Source organism: Melozone crissalis, unplaced genomic scaffold (assembly GCF_028551555.1).
Source record: "Melozone crissalis strain CALT ecotype California unplaced genomic scaffold, PUWL_Pcris_2 ptg000004l_1, whole genome shotgun sequence".
Taxonomy (NCBI): Eukaryota; Metazoa; Chordata; class Aves; order Passeriformes; family Passerellidae; genus Melozone; species Melozone crissalis.
The window spans coordinates 28,185,390-28,206,005 of NW_026535782.1; the positions used below are offsets into that span (position 1 = coordinate 28,185,390).

Consider the following 20,616-nt stretch of genomic DNA (forward strand, 5'->3'; position numbering starts at 1 on the left):
ATATCAAATGAATACATAAATGGCAATCGTAGAGTGTGGGGTCCTTGCAAAAGATGCCTTTCAATGTTGTCACTAGAGCAGGAAAAGGACTGCTCCTTTTCTTTTCCAGCACAACTGCTCTTCAACACCATTTCAAGCAGTAGTGCTGAGATTCCAGCAGTTTGCTGTGCTTTGGTTTATACCTCAGCCCTGCACCTGCCAATGCAGAAAGCAAGCCTGACGACCTTTCTGCGAGGTGTTTGGGACAGTGTTAAGATACTGCAACACACTTTCCTCTTGTGGCTTCAGCTCAGCCTCTGGAATTTATTTCATTAGCAAGAGAAATGATACAGCTCTCCAGTCTAAAGATGAGAGAGCATTCATCTGAAGGACAAGGAGCTTCAGTACCTGAAATACCAGAAATACTTAGTGTGCAAGGGACTTTAGGTGGTATTGCTTATGGTCACTTTTTCAGGGCAAAATGCAATGGAAAAAAAAAGAAGTCTGAGAAAGAAGTTTGTTTGTACAAGGAGCAAGGCAAACACATAGCATCAGAAGCAGAAGAGATTGTAAGGACACATCTTGTTTTGCTGGTTTAGGAGTTGGTATGTTTTAATCCTTGCAGTTGTTAAAAAATAGTCATTATTTCTTTCTACTGAAGATCTGGGGTTAGACCTCAAAGTAGGTCTTGCAGTGTTGTAATCAATGAATTTAAGTAGTTTTACTCTTTTTTTAAAATTAAATTGCTTGAAGGGGTGTATTTACTTCTGACTTGATGGTGATCTTAAAACAATCATTTTCACTCTCTTAAATTGGGATATATGCTGCTCCTGTACTGGAACAATGGAAACCCTTGAAACTTCCATGCTGATGTTCAGAAGAATACAGAGTAGAAACCATATAACCATGTTGAAATTTCCCTTGTAGTTTGAGAATGTAAAGTTACTGAGATCCAGTCAAGAGCAGAATGTTGTACAAGAGAAGCTACTGTTGGCTGAAAATAAAGATGTTTGCTTCTACCTTCATTTAACTGAGCTCATCCCTGTGGAGCTTTCATGTGTGAAGAAATACATTATTCACACTCCTTAGATATAGCAGCATTGTGGTTCAGCCTAAAAAATTAACAAAATTACCATTCAATGCCTGCCTGAGCTTAATAATCAGCCTTGTTAACCCCTTTAACCTTCACTGCATCTATTCTGAAAGAAAAACATGTTTCTAAGAGGATTAGCATTTTCAGACTACTTCCTTTGGATAGGTTGAGTAAACATGTATTTTTGAAGTTCAGGAAAGAATGCATGGAGAGCTGCAATATATAAAGTCCTGACAGGTGATAACAGGGGTTAATACTCAAATACACACCACGATGGCTTGAAGCATAACTTACCCATAGACATGAGGCTGTTTTTACAAACATCTCTGTGGGTGCAGGCACAGTTACCTCCCAGCTACTCTTACCATACATCAGCTACAGGTTGCCACATATACATTTTTGCTGGCAAATTTGCCTGTGGATGTATGCTTGCTTGGGGCAAAGTTAAACAGGATGATGTAAACATGAATATATGAGAGCGCTGCTTCAATTTGAGACAGCTGATTTTGCCTTCAGCAGAAAAAGGAGTGCTGGTTCTGTTAGTAGGGCTGTGGTGACACTGTTCTTGTGCTGACATGCAGCACTGAACAGTGGGAGATGATAGTATTGCATGGGACACAGTTATGTGCACATGTTCTGTGAGATGATACCAGACCTATTGGAAAGCCCCAGCTAGTCATAGCCATTTTGCTTTGCTCTGATTTTTAACTTCTTTAGAAACATAACCATTGCTATTTATTGCTGTCATTTATATGGAAACAAAGTACCTTAATTAATTGCCTTAATACCCCTAGAAAACTTAGGGTAAGTGCATTTCACTGATGCTGATGTCATATGATTTTGGGGTAATTTTAGCTTTAATGCATTTTTCACTATTTGTACAATTAATCTTCTGTCACAATCACTCTGATCAGTTCTGATGATGTTTGCAGTGAGGAGTGCAAGCTGTTGCACTGAATTAGGCTAAGCCAGCATCCATTCAGTAACACATGGGTTAATGAAGTTTGCATTTGTCTGTCTTTGTGAATGAGGAAGAAGCAGAGACTGATGGACCATTCTGAATGCAAATGCAGACCTTTTAAAACTGTTCTGGTCTAATCATCCAGACTGTTCTGAGAAATCTTGGAGTGCTGAGGGGGGGCCATGTCACAGGACCAGTGGGAGCTTCAGACAGGTCCTGTTTTAGCCTCAGGTTTTGGCAACAGTTTCAATTTAGAAATTATTCTGGCCCGCAAGTACTAAGGATGGCAGATCAGATCTATTTTAATAAAATTAATTATTTATTGAACAGACAGGAGATAAAAGACAAATGATCTTAATCAGAGTTACTACACAGTATAAAACTAAAAGGAACTACTAGTAGATTACAGCATGATATAAGCCAGTGCATGACATCAAGGTACCTATAATAAAGCTAGCAAAAGATACAGTATTGATTAGGAGTCAAATGTAACTTACCACTGAAATAATGATAATGTACACAGATTCCTTCACTCAGTCTCAGTGGGAGTAATAGGGAAGCATGCATCCCTTCTCATGGGAAAAACCCCATACATTTCCATGAAATGTGCAGAGGATTTCTGCCTTGTGAGTTTGGTGTAGTTTATATAGTTTGTAAAGTGAGGTGTCTGTCAGTGAAAATCTAACTTATCTTCTGGATCTCACATCAACATTAAGGTGTCAGTTGTGAGTTGCTGGACCCGTGTTAACCCTGTGATCCAAAAGGACTCACTACAAGACAACTATTCCTGTTTCAGTTACCTGACTGGTTAACAAGCAACAGATAAGCTCTTGTGGGGGGGCAAGGTGCCCTGCTACAGGCCAGAGATCCCTGAAAAGAGAAGAAGAGATGAACTTTCCTGTTCTGTCTGTGGGTTTCAAGTCAGAACACATCTGTGTGTTGTTTGAATTACAAATGAACCACTTTTGGTTACTAAGTAATGAAGACAGGATCTTACATCTCTGCACACTAATACTAAACAACCTCATCTCTTCTTTTAAAGTGTAATAATGTAGATATGGACTTTTTCAGTGCCTACTGTTCACCATTTCACTTCTGTCATGCTGCTGTGATGGTTAATTCTTTATCATCTTAAGAAAGGTGTAAATAGTGAAGTAAATGTCTTCCATCACATAATTTGAAGGACAGTGATAACCAGTAAGCCAAATTTGGGCATTGTGAACCTCCACACTTGTTCATGGAAATTTTGTGTTTCCTCTACAAGGAATAATGGATTCATATCAATCCACCTGCCTGAGCTGGCAGTGTGCTTAATTGCCTTCACCTCTAACAACTCAGTGGAAATGCCACCAGAAAAGCAATTGCAGGCATGTATAGGAGTGTGTTGCATATCTATAAACAAAACTCCCCATAGATCTGAGGGAGTAGTAAATTACCAGTCATTAATTGAAGTAATTTCAATGAAGTCTGGCTTAGGTGATAGAAAATCAAAAGTTTTTCCAAACAACCGTTTTTTTCTTTCCTTTTCTTTCTCCTTTATTTCTCTATGTAATTACTTGTGATAGATAATTTTATTTCTGTGTTTCACATGGACATAGTAGTGCTACTGTCTTGCAACAACTTAGAAATATACTTGAGTTTAACCGCCTACATAAGTATTTGTGAGAACATGGCCAACAGGTTAATTACTTTTGTTATTTTCTTGGAAGAGGCACTGGGTTCTTTCAAGGGATTGATGCCTAGCAGCTATTTTTGGAAGTTGTTAGCAGCAAACATGAAAAAATGAGAGTTATTTTAATGTTTTTCACACATGAGTGTCTGATAAATGTAAAAAAATGAAGTGAATCCCTTCTTCTGTGTTTGCAACCCCTAGAAGCTTTAATTACTGAAAAAAAATCAGGCATAGCTATTCATGCATTTTGAAATGTTTCTGGAGCTTTGCCAGCTAATGTGAGCCAATGTTGCTGAAGTGATTTAGTAATTAATAGGTTGTTACAACATTTGAGTAGAATCTTGCACTCAAGTCAATAAAACTTAAGGAGGAAAAACCCACTGTTGAGTGCATGAGTTAATCAAGGGCTTAGCACTCTGGAAGACCATCTGGGTCTAAATAGAAAGAGGACTTCACCTTGTAAAAGGTGAAGCAGGGCATTATGGGGCAGCTGATTCAGGCAGTATTTTTTGTCTTCTGACTTCTGTGTGTCACCACAGTAAAATGACCCTATATGTAGTGATTATGGATTAGCAGTAATTAATTTGAAATCTTTAAAATTTCGATAGATTAGCTTCCAGTTTTCTCATTCAGGGATGATGTCTCCACAACTTTGGAAAATGACCATTATTTTTTTTATGATCAGAAACGACCATATTTTTGTTGCAAAAACTGTCCAGAATGGACAAAGACATATCTACTTAGGGACTGGTGCCAGAAAGAAGTACTTAACTCATCACTCAGTTATTAAAGTCAGTGTTGAAGAGCTTGACTATGCTGGTTGCATGTTCACTTGTGGGGGATCTGCAGTAGGAATGGGAAGGAGCAGTAGCAGTAACCATCCCTTGAGGGATGATGTATTCTCTGCCTGCCTCTGTCAGACCCATGTGATACCTGAAACTTGGGAGCGCAGGACAGGGACTGTGCATAGCTTTGCCCCAGACACCTTGAGCAGCCACATCCTCAGTTAATGTCCCCTGAATTCTAGGTGGGACAGGCGCCTGATTGTCGAGCCCATCACAGCTCTGTACCGCAGTTTTCAAGGGAAAGTTCTGCCCTCTCTCTATAGACTGGGTATGTGCTATGGCAGAGGATCATCTCCTCCTCCTTCTGCACAATGGTGCCAGCAGCATGACTCCTGGAGTTTGTAATAGAGAATGGGAGTACAAGATTTGGGATTGAAGTTTTTAAAAATAAGCTGTATGGTGCTCTTTTTTATAATAGAATCTGTATTACAGATCTGCCAACAAAGTATTAACACTTCATTCTTGTTTCTTATCTGAGCCTTGTAACCTATTAAACAAGATTATAAATATAGTCATCAAGAAAAATAGGCTTAAGTTAAATGTTAAATTGTTGCAAAAATAAGAATAATGGTCCTGATTAATTTTCTTTGTCAAATAGAACCCTAAATGATGTTGAAACTTGTTACTTAATCAAAGAACTGTCTAATCTGCGTGCATTTACATTTAAAAAATTAGAACACAATTTCCCCAGAAGATAAATAATTATGGTCCAAATTTATAAGTGTATCTTCAATTGTTAGAACATACTTTAAATAGGAGCAAATATGTACCAGCTAATTATGACTTAGAACATTATTCTTAGCTCATTGTAGAGCTTTATAATTCATTCTTGAAAGAAAGAAATTCCTGTAAAGGCATAGCACGATTTTAGTTCATTTTTTCCTAACTGTTTAATTTTTAACTTTTTCTCCTAAAGTGTTTAATTTTTAAATGAGCTTGACTAACTACACATTTCATTCTCACCATCATATCTCTAATGCAAGAAAAAGAAAGTTTAATAAATTAGATCAGTATTCCAATTAAAGCCATTTAAAGTGATGCTCTTAAACGTTTATTTTTATTCTTCTGAAGTATCCATCAATCATATTAGCTCTTTAAAAAAAAAGAGCAGCCTTGAATGCACAGATGAGGTTTCACTAACAACAGGATGTGTTCTGCAGTGTTACGACCCAAGCAGTACCAAAATAATGGTAATTTTATCCGCTTGATTCGGTTAATACAAGGGACAAACATCCACATGCTGATCTAGTGCCTTGGAACTGCAATTTTCCAGGAATCTATAATACTAAAAAACCTGTAGACTGAAGAGATTTCAGATATGTAGATAATGATAGAATGCATGCCCAAAATGACTGGACGAGTGAGAAAGCAAAAATCCCCACAAATGGACAAAATTCAATTAGAGGACTCTCTGTAGGAGCAATAGTTAAAGAGAAATTACTTTGGGGACATTTTCACTTTCATAAGCAATTTTCATTTCCACAAAAGGAACCCCCCTGTCTACAGTGCTGATTGCAAGCCTCTCACAGGAGAAGTTGGTAGTGTTTCATAGCAGTACATTTTGTAGTTTCTGAAAGTAAGCCTTTTAAAAGCAGTATTTGTGTTCGATGTCTTGGTTTGTAAGGGCTAAGTTTTTTCACATCTTTCTAATTACTTAGCTTATAGGTACAGACCTAAAACTTTCCCTGGAGCAGTTGGTTGGATGATTTTGATTAGATCTGCTGCAGCACTGCAAGTATAATATTACTGATTTGGTGGCAATAGAGTTTTCTTAGCAAGGAAAGTGGTGACATCTAGGCTATGATCATGGGATCAGCTCCATCCCTTGTCTTAAGGTCTCGTTCCTTTCCAGAGATGCCAATGATCCTGTGCTTACTGACTACACCGCTGCTAAAATTGCTGGTGTTGACCCTTAGAATGTAAAAAATGGCTAGCTAGGAAAGCCCATTGAATTGATACATTTTGCTGTAAATTTTGAAAGTGAGGAGTGCTATCTATTCTGGGGTTAGACATCCACTTCTGGTACATCTGCTGCTGTGTCTGTACTAGCCAAACACAGAGTGACAGTCCTTCCAGCCCACCGTTCCTACCTGAATTAATGGGTCAATGGTACAAATGTTTCAGCTTCTATGCTTGTATAGGAAACATAAGCAAGGTAGGAAATTGAAAGCCCAGATGAGACCTTTTTAGAAGAACACTGTACATATGCACATACTGTATATACACTAGGTCTGAATTTGGTAATTTAACTGTAGTTTAAGTTGACACTAATTTAGCAGTAATTACAGTTCTCTATGGCACAGTTTGTTCTGTACTGGTATTATATGCTAAAAAAAACACCCAAATCTTTCTTCCTGACAATATCATGTTTTAGTATCATTGTCACAGCACATCCTTTCTTACTTGTATGTTACTATATGAAGATGAAGCCCTTTCCAGCCCAAGCAAGAAGGAGTTTCTGGCTGCTCAGGTCCTGTTGTAAAACAGTCGAAAAGACAGGAAGAGCAGATTTGGCACAGAGCCCAGCAGCAGTGATAATCTCCGTACTAATTTGGAGAGCTTATGTTACCTGTAGGTTATGTGGCACATTATAAGTTGATGAACTCCATGACCATGTTTTATAGTCTTCTGACAATGTGATGGTGTTATGAAGAAAATGCTACCCTTTAGAAAGCCCATTAGGATGGCCTGGAAAGTGTTGGCAGCAGTAAAGAGAAGCAAATGTAATTTTCTAAAAAGCCCATTACTATTGGACAGTAAATTTGAAATCTCCGAAATGGTCCTCCTTTGTATCCAATATCAGGAGGCTGCTTGTTTACCAAAATGCTAATACTGATTTCTCTTGTAGAATCCCTCTCAATGTGAGAGACATTGTCTACTGTACAGGAGTTTCACTGATGGATGAAGATGTATGGGAATTCATTTGGATGAAATTTCATTCTACCACAGCAGTGTCTGAGAAGAAAATACTATTAGAAGCCTTAACTTGCAGTGATGACAGAAACTTGCTTAACAGGTAAAAAATATTCAATATTTGGATCTGTTACTAATAATAATTTCAACAGTTATAGATCATCATTTGACCTTTCATCTAAAGGACAGAAATTTGCTTTTCAAGTACAGGCTTACTGTCTGTTTAAACCATCTTACACTTTTGCATTAATGCATATGAAAACTGACACATATTTCAGTTCCAGATTTTCCTTTCTTCATTGGAAATGTTTTAAATCCTGTAATAATTGTGGGTATTTTTTTGTTACTGTGTCCTTTATTTACCATGTCTTGACCAATCTGATCTTACAGATCAGTAAAAATGCACATGTAAAGTTGCACTCAGCTTTTCCTGAAATCTTTTTACATCAAGATTTTTCTGATTCCTAAATGTGTCCAGTCTTTGGAATCATAGAAATTATCCACTGAACTCACTTGGAGACTTAAACAATTCAGCAGAGATCTTCTTTTTCCAAAAGTTTTCTGATGCACTGACGTTGGACAATGTGTTTGTGAAATTAAATGTTCTTGTTTCTCCCACTAGACTTTTGAATTTGTCTCTCAACTCCGAAGTTGTCCTGGATCAGGATGCAATTGATGTGATAATCCATGTAGCTCGAAATCCACATGGAAGGGATCTTGCTTGGAAGTTTTTCAGAGAGAAATGGAAAATACTGAATGCTAGGTATAGATAAAAATTCTTAATTTATTTTTATTTTCTTATCTTTATATAATATGTGTAAGTATTGTGTGTAGGTGTGTATTTCTGTAAGTTCCTGGATCTAGTCCATTCTCTTTTAATCCATGAATAGAGATGTCTCTAAATATGAAATAGCTACATATGAGTCATAAATGCATTTATTCATGGATTATCACACACATGCATAGAGACATTTGTCTCTTGGCAATCATCTGTATGTATACTAGTGTATTGTGTCTGTGCTTATGATAATGAATTTTATCTATATGTCAAGTGCTGCAGTCCTATTTCTATACGGAGAAAAAACAGCAGTTCCCAAGAAATTTTTCTGATTTAAAGTCGGATAGAAAAAATACTCTTTTCAAAAATATTATTTCAGTTGTGGAAAAAATACACATTTTGAAACATTTCCATTTTCAAAAGGATGTTAATATAGTGTCCTCCCCTTTCTTTCCACTCTGTGTTTTAGGTGAGTTTCATGTAATAAAGGAGCAACATTTTGAATTAAAAATAGATGAACAGAAAGGAGACAAGATTGCTCCTTACACCTGTTTCTCTTTCTCTTTGAACAAGTGCTACATGCGCCTACTCTGAAGCCCAGTCAACATTTTAAAATCCTTTTTGATGAAGATTTTGATATTAATTCAATGAATCACAAAATTCTGTAGTTCTGTAGGGACAGCCTGAGGGCCTGAATGATTGCACAGCAGCTCATCTGATACTGACAGGTTAAAAAGGATCACAGCTTGGATGAGATTCAGATTCTGAAAGGCAGGTGTCCAAGATTTTAAGGCCTCCCATGCCAGGTCACACCTTTGGTGTTGGCAGGAAAGGCATTGCAGATCTTTTCCATTCTGGACTTGTGAGGAGCCAACTATTGTACCACAGAATATTTGAAATGGTATATTTAAAGTGGTGTATTTAAGCAACTAAATCCCAGTGCCTGATGAATACAGGTGCAAACTTCCTACAGGTTTTCCAGCATCAAAGTAAGTGTCAAAGAAACTCAGACACTGAGTTTAGTTTTCCTAAAAATTCAGAATATTGTTCATGCCGTTTTGGATAATACTTAGTAGTATAGTGAGATTTTAGAAGTTCATCTTGGAAAATAGGTTTGAGCTGGAATTGGTTTTGGAAATTCATATTGCAGAAGCATACTTCTTGAAAGCCATTTCCAAAAAAGCTCTAAGAGTGCTGAAGAGTTTAAAAATTAAGAATTCTCTGCTTTTGGTGTGATTATTCCAGGAACTGTACTTTTAGATAGAAACTGGATGGCAGATGTATTACTATTACACAAGCCAGTTCAGATAGCAAATAATTTTTCAGGTTCCTCCAGGGATTTATCCAGAGTTTAGGCATAAAGCCATCACAATTTGTATTGCTACAAACACATATGCTGTAGTTGTGTCCTGCTTTAGTAAGTATATTTATCTGACAACCTGGCTAACACCTGTGTTTTTAGATATGGACAATGTTAAGCAATGTACACAAATAGAAAATATTTAACAAACTGCCACATGCCAAATCTTTTGGGTTATAATTTAAAATAGCTTAACTTCACCTAGAATTTGAATTGTACTTATTTTGCTTGTTTGGGATGCATCATTGTGTAATCTGGATTCATAACAATCAGTAAGACCTAATAAAAGACCTGTTACTGTCCTTTTTTAAATGAAAATAACAGAGTTTGTCTTATTGCTCGACACTCTCTTTGTGTTACCTTCATTCAGTTTGATTTCCAAACACAAGTCAGAGCCACCAAAAAGATTGTAGCTGTTGCTTTTTCTAAATATGACATCCACTTGAATTTCTTTTGATGACCAAAAGATTCAGTGCAGTGAAATGAAACAGTTAATGCAAGCTGTACATACATGTTATATATTAAAAGTAATGTTGTTTGTAATCATAGATTAGAACATTTTAGATGAGACTTTGAGAGAGTAGAGTCTAGTTAATACCTTGCCCCTTAACTGTTCAGGGAAACAGTGACACGATAGCATGCAAGGTCATGGCAATCCCAGGAACACCCACACCCTGGGTGGGCAGAGAAGTGATTTGAGAGCAGCCCTGAAGAGAAGGACTTGAGGGTGATGTTGAGGAAAAACCTCAACATGACCTGGCCATGTCCATTCACAGCCCAGAAAGCCAACCCTGGGCTGCACCCAAAGCAGGGCAAGGCAGGGGATTCTGCCCCTCTACTCTGCTCTGATGAGACCCTGCCTGGAGAGCTGTGTACTGTTCAAGTGTCCCCAGAGTATGAAGGACTGCAGCACCTCTCCAGAGTATGATGGAGCTGTTGCAGCAAGTTCAGAGAAGGCCATAAAGTTGGTAAGAGGACTGGAGCACCTCTCCTACAAAGACAGGCTGAGGAACTTGGAGTTGTTCAGTCCAGAGAAGAGAAGGCTGTCTGGAGACCTAATAGCAGCTTTCCAGTATTTGAAGGGAGCCTACCATGGAGCCAGAGGGGGAGTCTTCATCAGGAACTGTAGTGATAGGACAGGGAGGAATGGGTACAAATAGAAGAAATAAGTTAGATATTAGGGAGAAATTTTTACTGTGAGGGTGATGAGACACTGGAACTGGTTGTCCGGGGAGGTTGGACAACCATCCCTTGGCAAGGTTCAAAGCCAGATTGGATAAGGCCTTGAGGAGCCTGGTCTAGCAGGAGGTGTCCCTGCACATGGAAGGGTGGGGGTTGGAACTGGATGATCTTTAGGGTTCATTCTAATCCCTTAATGTTCTGTGATTCTGTGATTAGGTTTCTGACATGAGCTCACCACAGCTCATTTGCATTTTAAAAATACAAGCTTTATTGTGGAATTATGGTTCAAGAAGAACATGCACTTCTTGGAGCAAGGGCCAAGGACAGTCACAAAGGTGATATGATGCCTGATGTATCTGACCTATGAAGAGAGAGAGAGTTGGGAATGTACAGACTGAGGAAGAGAAGGCTCTGGAGAGACCTTATAGCACCTTCCAATACCTAAACGGTCCTTACAGGAAAGCTGAAGAGGGATTTTTACAAGGGCATGTAAAAGGCAAGGGGAAAAAGCTACAAACTGAAGGAGGGCAGGTTTAAATCAGATAGTAGGAAGAGTTCTTTTACTGTGAGAGTGGTGAGGTCTTGTTGGATAGGACTTTGGGCAACCTGGTCTAGTGAAAGGTGTCCCTGCCCATAGCAAGGGGATTGGAGCTGGATTTTATTTGCAACCCCAACCATTCTAGGATTCTATGATTCAAGAAGACTTTGTCCCAAGACATCCTTTTCTCTATGATTATAATTTATTATTTAATTTGATTCACATTTAAAATACTTTGTATAAAACATTAATTTAATAAGGTGATATCTCAGTGGTATTTTCCATTTAATTTAGTGTAAAAAGTGTTGATGTTTCAGATAGTAAAGTGAAATAGCTGAGGGGGATTAAATTACAACTCTATTTCCTCTTTTAAACATAGCATGTCAGGGAGTTAGAATTGCCACAAAATATTTTTAATCCTTCATATTTTCCAGTATGCTTGTATTCACATTTTCCAGAGCATATTGATGATGTATAATGTCTTCAAATTCACTCGTATAATTTACACAGGTGACCTAAAAATTGAGGTGGCTAAACAAGTTTTTAGTAAGAAATCTGTGGGACTAATCTGTGCTACAACTCTGAAAAAGAGAATTGAAAATACTATGCTTGACTTCATGTTACCTGAGCATGCACTACCTTGTCTCCTAAAACATTTTCATCCTGTGAGCACGTGTCAGTGTGTGAAAATTTAATACATCAGATGCCTATAAGAATTCCTTCATTCTCAAGTGCTGAATCATTTGTCAGCATTTGGGAACTTGACAGTATTTGGGAAGGCATTTATATCTGTCCAAAGTAAATGGACTGTGCTGCCTCTAGAGATTGCACAAGTGCAAAGCCTGTACAAACGTGGGGCACTGGAAGGTTTACATCTGCAGAAGGAAAGGTGCACTGGAGAGTCTGTGTCTGCAGAATGTTTCCCTGAAGTTCAGGCATGTGAGGCCCTGGTTCTCTTGTGCTGTTGTCTATCCTATGAAGGGTGAGAAGACTGACGCTTGTAAGACCAAACACTTTTCCTATTTATTCTTATGTTTCACACCTGCAAAATACTGTTTTGGAATGTGAATTTTCTAGCTTTTTCATCAGCAGAGCTTCTGTAGAAATTGCTGTAAATGGCTGACTTCTTACCAAGTATACATAATGGGCAGTAATCGGCACAGGGGTGCATGAAGGTATCATTTTTAGTGGAAGGAATTCTGTTACTTCTTTTTTGCACTGTGGTGGCTACAGTAGACTGTAAGAAAAATAAAATTCCTGCAGCTGTTTTTATGAAGTTGCTTGTCTAAAGTGGATTGGTAACCTTGTCAAAATACCCCATCAAGAGGAGCTTCCTGTTTTCCAAACAGTCAGTTATGTCTGAGACTGTAATAATAAAGGGCTTTGTTAGAAAGCCTAAATGTACTTAAAGTACCGTGAAATCCCTACTTCCCATAGTTTTCCTCTGGATGTCTGTATATGCCAGTGTGACTGAAATTTTGGGAAAAGATATGTACTTGCTGAAGTAGCCATTATTAATTCATTTATTAGTGGTCAGGGAGTAGGATTTTTGATACCTCTAACAGTGTTTCTCCTCACAAGAGCTCAAGATAACAAGCAATATAGTGTGAGCATTCCCTAAAACAGAATCTTCTCAGAGAGATCCCTCTTGATTTTTCTGTACCTATTGCTTTGATTTTCCTTCTCTTTCTTTCTCCCCTTTGAAAGAACTGTGGCTTAGAGTACCTAAGCATTTGAGGGTAATCAATTTGGGATTAACAGAAGCAGAACAGAAAGCTGTGACTGTGCTGGTTCGTTTCACTTTGAATTTTGAACTCTGTCTATAAATCAGTCTGTAAAAGTGGACGATGAATTGAATTGTTCCCCCAGATGAACATAATTTCAGTAAAGTCTATTGGTAATACTTGCACGTGTCTGACAGGAGATCTGGATTTGCTATCTTAAAACCAGTCATGTTTAGATTAGCTAGATACTGCTTTGGACATACGTGCAGATAAAGATAAGGGTAACTATTTGTCAAGTGCCTCTTACTATGCTGAATGACATCTAACTTGACTTACTTCTGGTTTCCAGTGGAATTATACCCCAAGCCCCAAAACAACAAACTCCACAAACTAAACTATTTCCAACATAAAATGTAAAACTTAAGGAGTGATCACTAGGTCAGTGGTGCTATAGTGCTTCATTTGGAGGTTTGAAAAACTTGTGGAAAAACAAGTGAATAGGAGGATTTGAACAGCCAGTTTCAAAGCAACTGCCTGCCAAATGTCATTCCTGATTGCTTCTGCATATCCTTTAAATATTCCTTGCCCAGGCTTTCAGATTTTCATTCCAGGCTGGTTCTTTGAAATGCTGCGTTGTGGCCCAGGGGATTATTTTAGTAGTATTATTCCTATCAGCATTATTTATTTTAATTATCAGGTAGTGGAACAAGAAAATTTGATGCAGTTCAGTTTTTGAGAGGCTATTTGTAATGTAGATGAGATGGATGAATACAAAATACACAGAAGGCTGCAGCACATCAAAAAGTCTGATTTAATGGTACAGCTTGAAGGGTTCCTCAGAATAATTCTCCATAGTTGCTGCTCTGCCCCTTCATTGGCACCTGTATTTTGAGCTTTATTTAACAGAATCACAGAATAAGCTGAGTTGGAAGGGATCCACAAGGATCATTGAGTCCAACCCGTGTCCTGCACTGGGCCATTCCCAATGTGTGCTCAAGAGCATTGTCCAAGCACTGCTTCAACTCAGACAGGTTTGGTGCTTTGAGCACTTGCCTGGGGAGCCTGTTCTGATGCCCAACCACTCTCTGGATGAAGAACTTTTTCCTGATATCCAACCTAAACCTCCCCTGACACAACTTCAGGCCATTCCCTCAGGTCCTGTCACTGGACACCACAGAGAAGAGATCAGTGCCTGTCGCTCCTCTTCCCCTCATAGGGAAGTTGTAGACTGCCATGAATTCCTCCCTCTGTTCCATTTTGTAGGAGGTGGTTTGGTCCTCTCCTCCTCTGGAGCACTCATCTGTGCCTGTAGTTATAGCCATTCTGCTTAATAGCATCTGACTTAATAATTACAAACATGTCAGCCTAGAAGAAGGTCTCAGTTTAGGTTTTCAGCCTGAAATACCAGTACCCTGTTCCAGTGCTATTCCCTTGATCCCCCAAAATCAGTCCTATGCCTTCTCTCTTGATTACAGAAGATTACTTCCTAGTTTTCAGTTGACCTGGCTCTTGCAGTAACTCTCTGTGCATCTTCTTTTTGCCCTTGCAGGTATGGAGAAGCATTATTTATGAATTCAAAGCTTGTCAGTGGGGTCACGGAATTCCTCAATACTGAAGGAGAACTAAGAGAGGTAATTTTTAAACTACTTCTGTCATGTGAGGCTGTGTTCATTGCAAGCAGGGAGCAGGGCAGGAACAATAATACAGTTGTCCAGAAACTCTGTTCTCTCTGCTGCAGTTGAAGGCTCAATTGCCTGTGCAGCACCAACCTGTTGGGCAGCACAAGGATGAGGAGCAGATCACAAAAGCACAAGTGTGTAGAGTTGGTGTCACAGGAGGTGTACTGTGCAGGCAGTTTTTTGTGCTTGGCTGGATTTGAAGGTTTGTCTTTTTCTCTTCACTATTGGTTGAGAAACTGAAGATGAGATGTTTCTATCTTCATTAGCTTATGCTGCAGAGGGCAGTCCTCGAGAACATCAGTGTTGAAAGTAGAAGCTGCCCATGTGTTCTCTGTTTTTCTCTGAGTATTTTCCATGTGAGAAAATCTGCCAACTGAATATGTTGGCCAAATGACACCACAATAATTTGTACTTCTTATTTAGATGGGAAAGATTTCTCATTTTAACTTAACACTGGTTCTGGCTGAGGTAGTTGTACAGTTGTGCTGCACCCTGTTTAGCACAATGCTGCTCCAAATGGATACAGTGATTCTTAAGCAGCCCAACCACTAATATGTGAACTCTGATTGTGCTCTGATGTTTTGCATCCAACCATTTGTCTGCACTCAAGTCTAGTGGCCTCAGTAGCTTAGGGAGCGGCCACAGATGATTTCCTCCCTTCAGGTGGGAATGACACTGTTTGTCAGATTTGAGTTACTGCCCTGCACAAGGAAGTGTTCTGTACTCTTAGTTTCCACCTTCATGACAGGATTGGTAAGCTGCCTGGTTATACTTCCCTAAAAGAAACTGGTATTGTAAACATTTTGGTATGAAATGTACAGAGATCAAGTAAAGTCTGATTTTGATAGTTTCCAGGTCCCTTTCATGCTTTTAACTGTGATGGGAATGACACAGTTGCAGGATCAACCTTTTCAGTTTTGAGCCGAGGCACAGAGATGTTGCTGGAAGTCAGAGTTTAGGAACCAAGATGAGTTTGGTGTCACCAGGAGAAAAAAATAAACTAGTTATTCGTAAGTGTTGCTAAAGCCATCTAATTTTGTATGAGTCAACATAACCTGCAAACTATTGTGCAAAACAGCCTTTCAATTTTCACTTGAAAAGAACAACAGTAATTGAAAACCTGCCAGCACCATTGGTTATAATAATCCAAGTGCCGGTGCTGTACTTTGAGTATACACGAGAAGAGTAAAAGAGCCTTTTCAGTCTGCAGAAAAAAAGGTCAAAGTTTTCATATAAGGAAAAGAGTATGTTTCAGGCATTCAAAGATTATCAAACGCATGTCTACTTGCTATTTTGCCATTCTCTTCTCACAAAAAAGGAAAATCCCTTCCTTTTTTTAGCAACTGACCTGTATTATATAACCAAAAGGGATCTGCACATCAAAATAAAATTAATGTGTTTTGAAGCTTGATAAAACCAGAGGGCATCAGTACTGCCTTCTACTGATATTTGCATATAAACCTTAATTAGAAGCAATTCCAGTGTTCCCAGTTTGGTTTCTTAGGTACAAATAAAAGTTTAGAGCAGCCATCTACGCAGTGCAGCAGTTGAGCTGCAAGAGGGAAGGAGGTAATTATATTAATGTGATCCAGCACTGACATATCAATATCTTCCAGTGCAATGTGAAGCAATTGCATCACATCTAATTGACAGTTTGCTGTCTTAATATATTTCCTATTAAATCTTCCTACCTGATACTGCATTTGCTTCTACATTGATTGTGGAAGTTTGTCCTAAATGGCTGACTTATTTGTATGCACTGGAAATTCTTGCTTTCTTTAGTTGCTGCAAATTTAACCTGTTAACTTGTATTTCCAGCTAAAGAACTTTATAAAGAGTTATGAAGGGGGAGCTGCTGTCTCTTTCTCTCGTGCTGTCGAAACAGTGGAAGCCAATGTGCGGTGGCAAAGGCTTTATAAGGAAGAACTGTTCCAGTGGCTAAGAAAATCCTTGACACAGTAATCTGTCTTTTTAGCCAATCATTTAACATGACTCACTGCAAGAGGAAGAGGAGACATTTTAAAACATGAAAATCATGAAGACAAGATCAGATTGCAGGGATAAGATTTTTTGGTTTATTGTTTTTTTCATTGTGGATTTTGTTTTTTACACTGAAATCTTGTTAAATTGTCAAGAAGATTTTCAGAAGAGAAGATCATGAATGCTTGTGAAACCCAGTCCTCAATGTACACAACCAAACATGATATTAAATGGTGCATGTAAATGTTGGGAAAAAACCAAACAAAAATCCTTCAAAGACTATTTTGTGCATGCTTGTACTGTCTCTGCCTGTATTTTAGCATGCTTATGTATAACAGCCACATTTTGTATGTGAGTTCTGGTTACATCAAAGTTGGGCATTATACAAAGCACAAAGACTCTACGACAATCACTGTTTCAATGGACAAAAGGAAAGCCAGGAACAAGAAATGCAGAAGGCTTCCAGCTTGGGACAGTAGTATGAGATGTAAAATCAACTTTCCCACTTGCTGCCAGTTTGTCTACCACTCAGATTGTCTCTTAATGATTACAAAGATGCCAGTTCATTTTTCAAGTTACCAGCTGTATCTGCAGTCTCCATATTCCTTTATTTAAATAAGCGTAGAAGAATAGCGAGGGAGGAGAAATAGAAAAGGGCCAGGAGCAGGGTTAGAGAGAGAAAATGAGAAGGACATCATCATTACATTTTTTATAATAATTTGCATTTGTTCATTGCTGATCAATGAAACAGTGTAGTTTCAACTGTGAACGCCTGCTGGGGCAGGAGCTTTGCAGTGATATCACAGAATCCATGAACCACCTCTTCTCAGCTACTTTACAAGGCACTGAAACTCACAATGGATCACCCAGGTCACCCAGCCTGTGCAGTAGTAAGTTTTTTAGCTCATAGTGCACAAGTGTTATAAATAAACATAAGATTCAAATGAAAATTAGGAAAAAGGGAGATATCTTGCATGCAAAGACTTAAAATTACCTAAGAGGGCTGTGTTTCATGTGGTAGACCAGTCTTTGTAGTGATTTATTATGATAGACAGGTCAGATTCTCTATATGGGCAATACTTTTGCAAATATAGAATGTACTATTTATGCCATCATTGAAAAGTGAAATATGGAGAAAGTGAGGGGGGTGTACATGTGTTTATTTGTACTGACTAATACTAAGAACATGGTTTTCTTTCTGTTCCCTTGTACTTCACGTAGACTATTGTTCACGAATGACATTTTTCTTAATCAAGCTTGCTTCTTCTCAATCCTTAATCAGAAAGATCAGTGACACAGTGGAATTGTACAATGACTATCTGCACTCTGAAGCTAAATGCTGAGCATAAAACTGGTGGGGGCCAAATACTCTCTCATGTCTACACTGTGGAGGAAAAAGCCACAAGAATAGTTTTCAGGAGTCAGATTGCAGCAGCTTCAGAGGTATAATGTAGATGGGGGCAGTGCTTTTTTGTCCTGTCCCAAGCTATCCCAACCATCTGACCACATCATGGCTGTGTACATTGGGAACACATGGCCCACCAAAGCAGAGAGCAGCCATTCTATCTTGTTGTTGCCCTCACAAGGCATAGAAATTAACTAACATACTTTACACTTGCAGTTGCTTATCCCCAGTAAGTTGTGAATTGAAACGTTAGTGTGAAAAGAACCAAATCTAACCATCTTCAGATGTTTTCAGAGTTATGTGGAGACAGTATTGTTTTCTGGGCTCTCATTCCCAAGGTATTCTGCTCCTCAAAAACTAGCAGACCCATCCCAAAACAGAGCTGTTGTACCGATCTTCCACCTGTCATTGTGTACCCTTTACTTTTGGAGGCTGTTGTTTGTGGATTAGGTGCATGGAATCTTTGTGTGGGCATTTGTTCAGCTGTTCAGTGCTGTGTAGCCCATTAGCTTGACTCATGTATAACCAAAAGAGGAGGGAATCCTGTGCTCTTGTACTGTTAACTCTTTGCCTTATAGCAGTAAGCCCTAAACCTTTGTGCTATGTTGCAGTGCTAGTGAACCTGCTGCCCAGAGACATTATCGTGTTAAAGCTGAATGAAATCCTCCTCCTCCTTTGTATTTTACCTACCTCACAGGGCTGTTGTGAGGCTTGACTAATGTTAGCAAAGCACTTGAATATCTTCTTATGAAAGGCATTTAAAAGTGAAAAGTGTTATTTTATGTGGTTGACCAAACTCAACCTTAATGCCAGTATGTAGCGTCACATTTTTAATTTCTACTGAGAAAAATCACATGCAGACTTTTTTTTAATAATAAAAAGGCAAGCCAAATACTATTTAATATAACCTCTACCCTATAATGAAGGCCAAAATTGTGATATCCAAAGAGTGTGCGGAAAGCCAAGCCCTCAAATATGAATTGCTTGGAAGATTTCAGAGAACAGAAGCGTGTGAAATGGTCTCTACCTTTACAATTTTAGTCAGTATTGTCTTTGATGACTTTTCTTTTCCAGAACCACAGATGGAACCACATACCTTGCAAGTTGCACATAAAAGTTTCTGGTCTTCCCACTGATAACAGTATATTCCAAAGTCAAAAGTTCATTACGGCCTGTGTGTTCTGCACAGTGCACAGAAATTCCCGCTCTTGCTCATTTGGATTGAAGTTCTTGCACATTTAGCTGGTTTTGGATGTAAATTGATATTTTAGTGGCCTTGAGCAACTGGTCTACCACAGATATCAAGTCCTTAGTGTATACATTATACATACCTGTTGATGTGTTGCTTATATAATGGTTGTATTCTTATAATGTTAGTATTATTGCTCTAAGGTTGAACTGGCCTTTCCATTATAATTCTCTATTATTTTATTTTTTATGTTTTGTATTTTGCTGTTTCACACGGAATCAGGATTAAATTTAAATGGATTAAATCTAAAAAATCCCATAACTGTTTTCTGCAATATTCAAACATCCTGCGTTTTATTACATGTCTTTAGAAACCTTTTTTAAAGAAGTTTCACACAGCTGTGTGTTAAAGAATAGTTGATTCCTTATGGAATGTTCTAATACAACCTGAGTAGAAAAATCTATTTATCATATTGATTTTCTTTCTCTTTTATCAGTCCTTTTCTTTACTTGTCCATGTCTAAAGATGGTCCTCATTTTTATGATTTGGATTGTGATTAGGAAGCCAAGTACTCCATACTTTTCAGCATTTTCTAATCCAGTGTTTAACTTTGTCCTTTCTAGCAAGAGGAGAATGTGCAAAATGTGAATGCTGTGTGGGCATGGACATGGGTGTCATTTTATAGAGATTTGATGAGTGTAGAATCTGTAATCAGCCTTTGTATGACTCAGGATCCTTTGTAGTTATTAATTGATCTGGTTTCCTAAATCATATAGGAAGACATATGAATAGACATGATTCTATGCCAGCATAACGAAACAGCTATTATTTTTTATAAAATTGTCCACTACAAGTATCTGGCCTATTACTTTGTAGCTGGTAGAATTATTCATGTATCCACTGCTAATAGCTGTTAAAATGGTACTAGCTACTAATTGTGACAAGGGCAGAACACTGTGAAAGCATTCTTCTGAAATGACATGTCATTTCTGCTATTACTGGGAGTACTTGGACATTAATTATGTTAAAAAAAAACTGCATGTGTTCTCAAGTGCATCTAAATTTGTGACCTTCGATTATCTTTTCAGTGAATATAGCACAAATTCTGATATTACACTGGAAACTGAAGGTGAATTTTGTGTCATTTTGGTCTGTTGTAGATATTCCACTGATCTTTAGGGTGCCAAAGGAAACATGCCCTGATGCAAAAGGGCGCTTCCACAGCACAGATCCTGAGGCATACAATTAAGTCTTTAGTAGTAAGTAATAAAAAATGAAAAGTGTGTGTGTGGTGTGTGTGGGGGTGTGTGTGTCTCTG

General features: G+C 38.3%; 1 protein-coding gene across 1 annotated transcript in view; it reads left to right on the plus strand.

Moving 5' to 3' along the window:
• TRHDE (thyrotropin releasing hormone degrading enzyme) overlaps window positions 1-18,161 on the plus strand; it is a 202,624-nt gene extending 184,463 nt beyond the window's left edge. Inside the window, exons 16-19 of the mRNA XM_054271588.1 lie at window positions 7,399-7,566; window positions 8,086-8,226; window positions 14,595-14,676; window positions 16,543-18,161. Coding sequence (XP_054127563.1) covers window positions 7,399-7,566; window positions 8,086-8,226; window positions 14,595-14,676; window positions 16,543-16,686 — 535 coding nt within the window. The 3' untranslated portion in view covers window positions 16,687-18,161. The remainder of the gene's footprint in view (window positions 1-7,398; window positions 7,567-8,085; window positions 8,227-14,594; window positions 14,677-16,542) is intronic.
• Window positions 18,162-20,616: the final 2,455 nt, after the last annotated feature.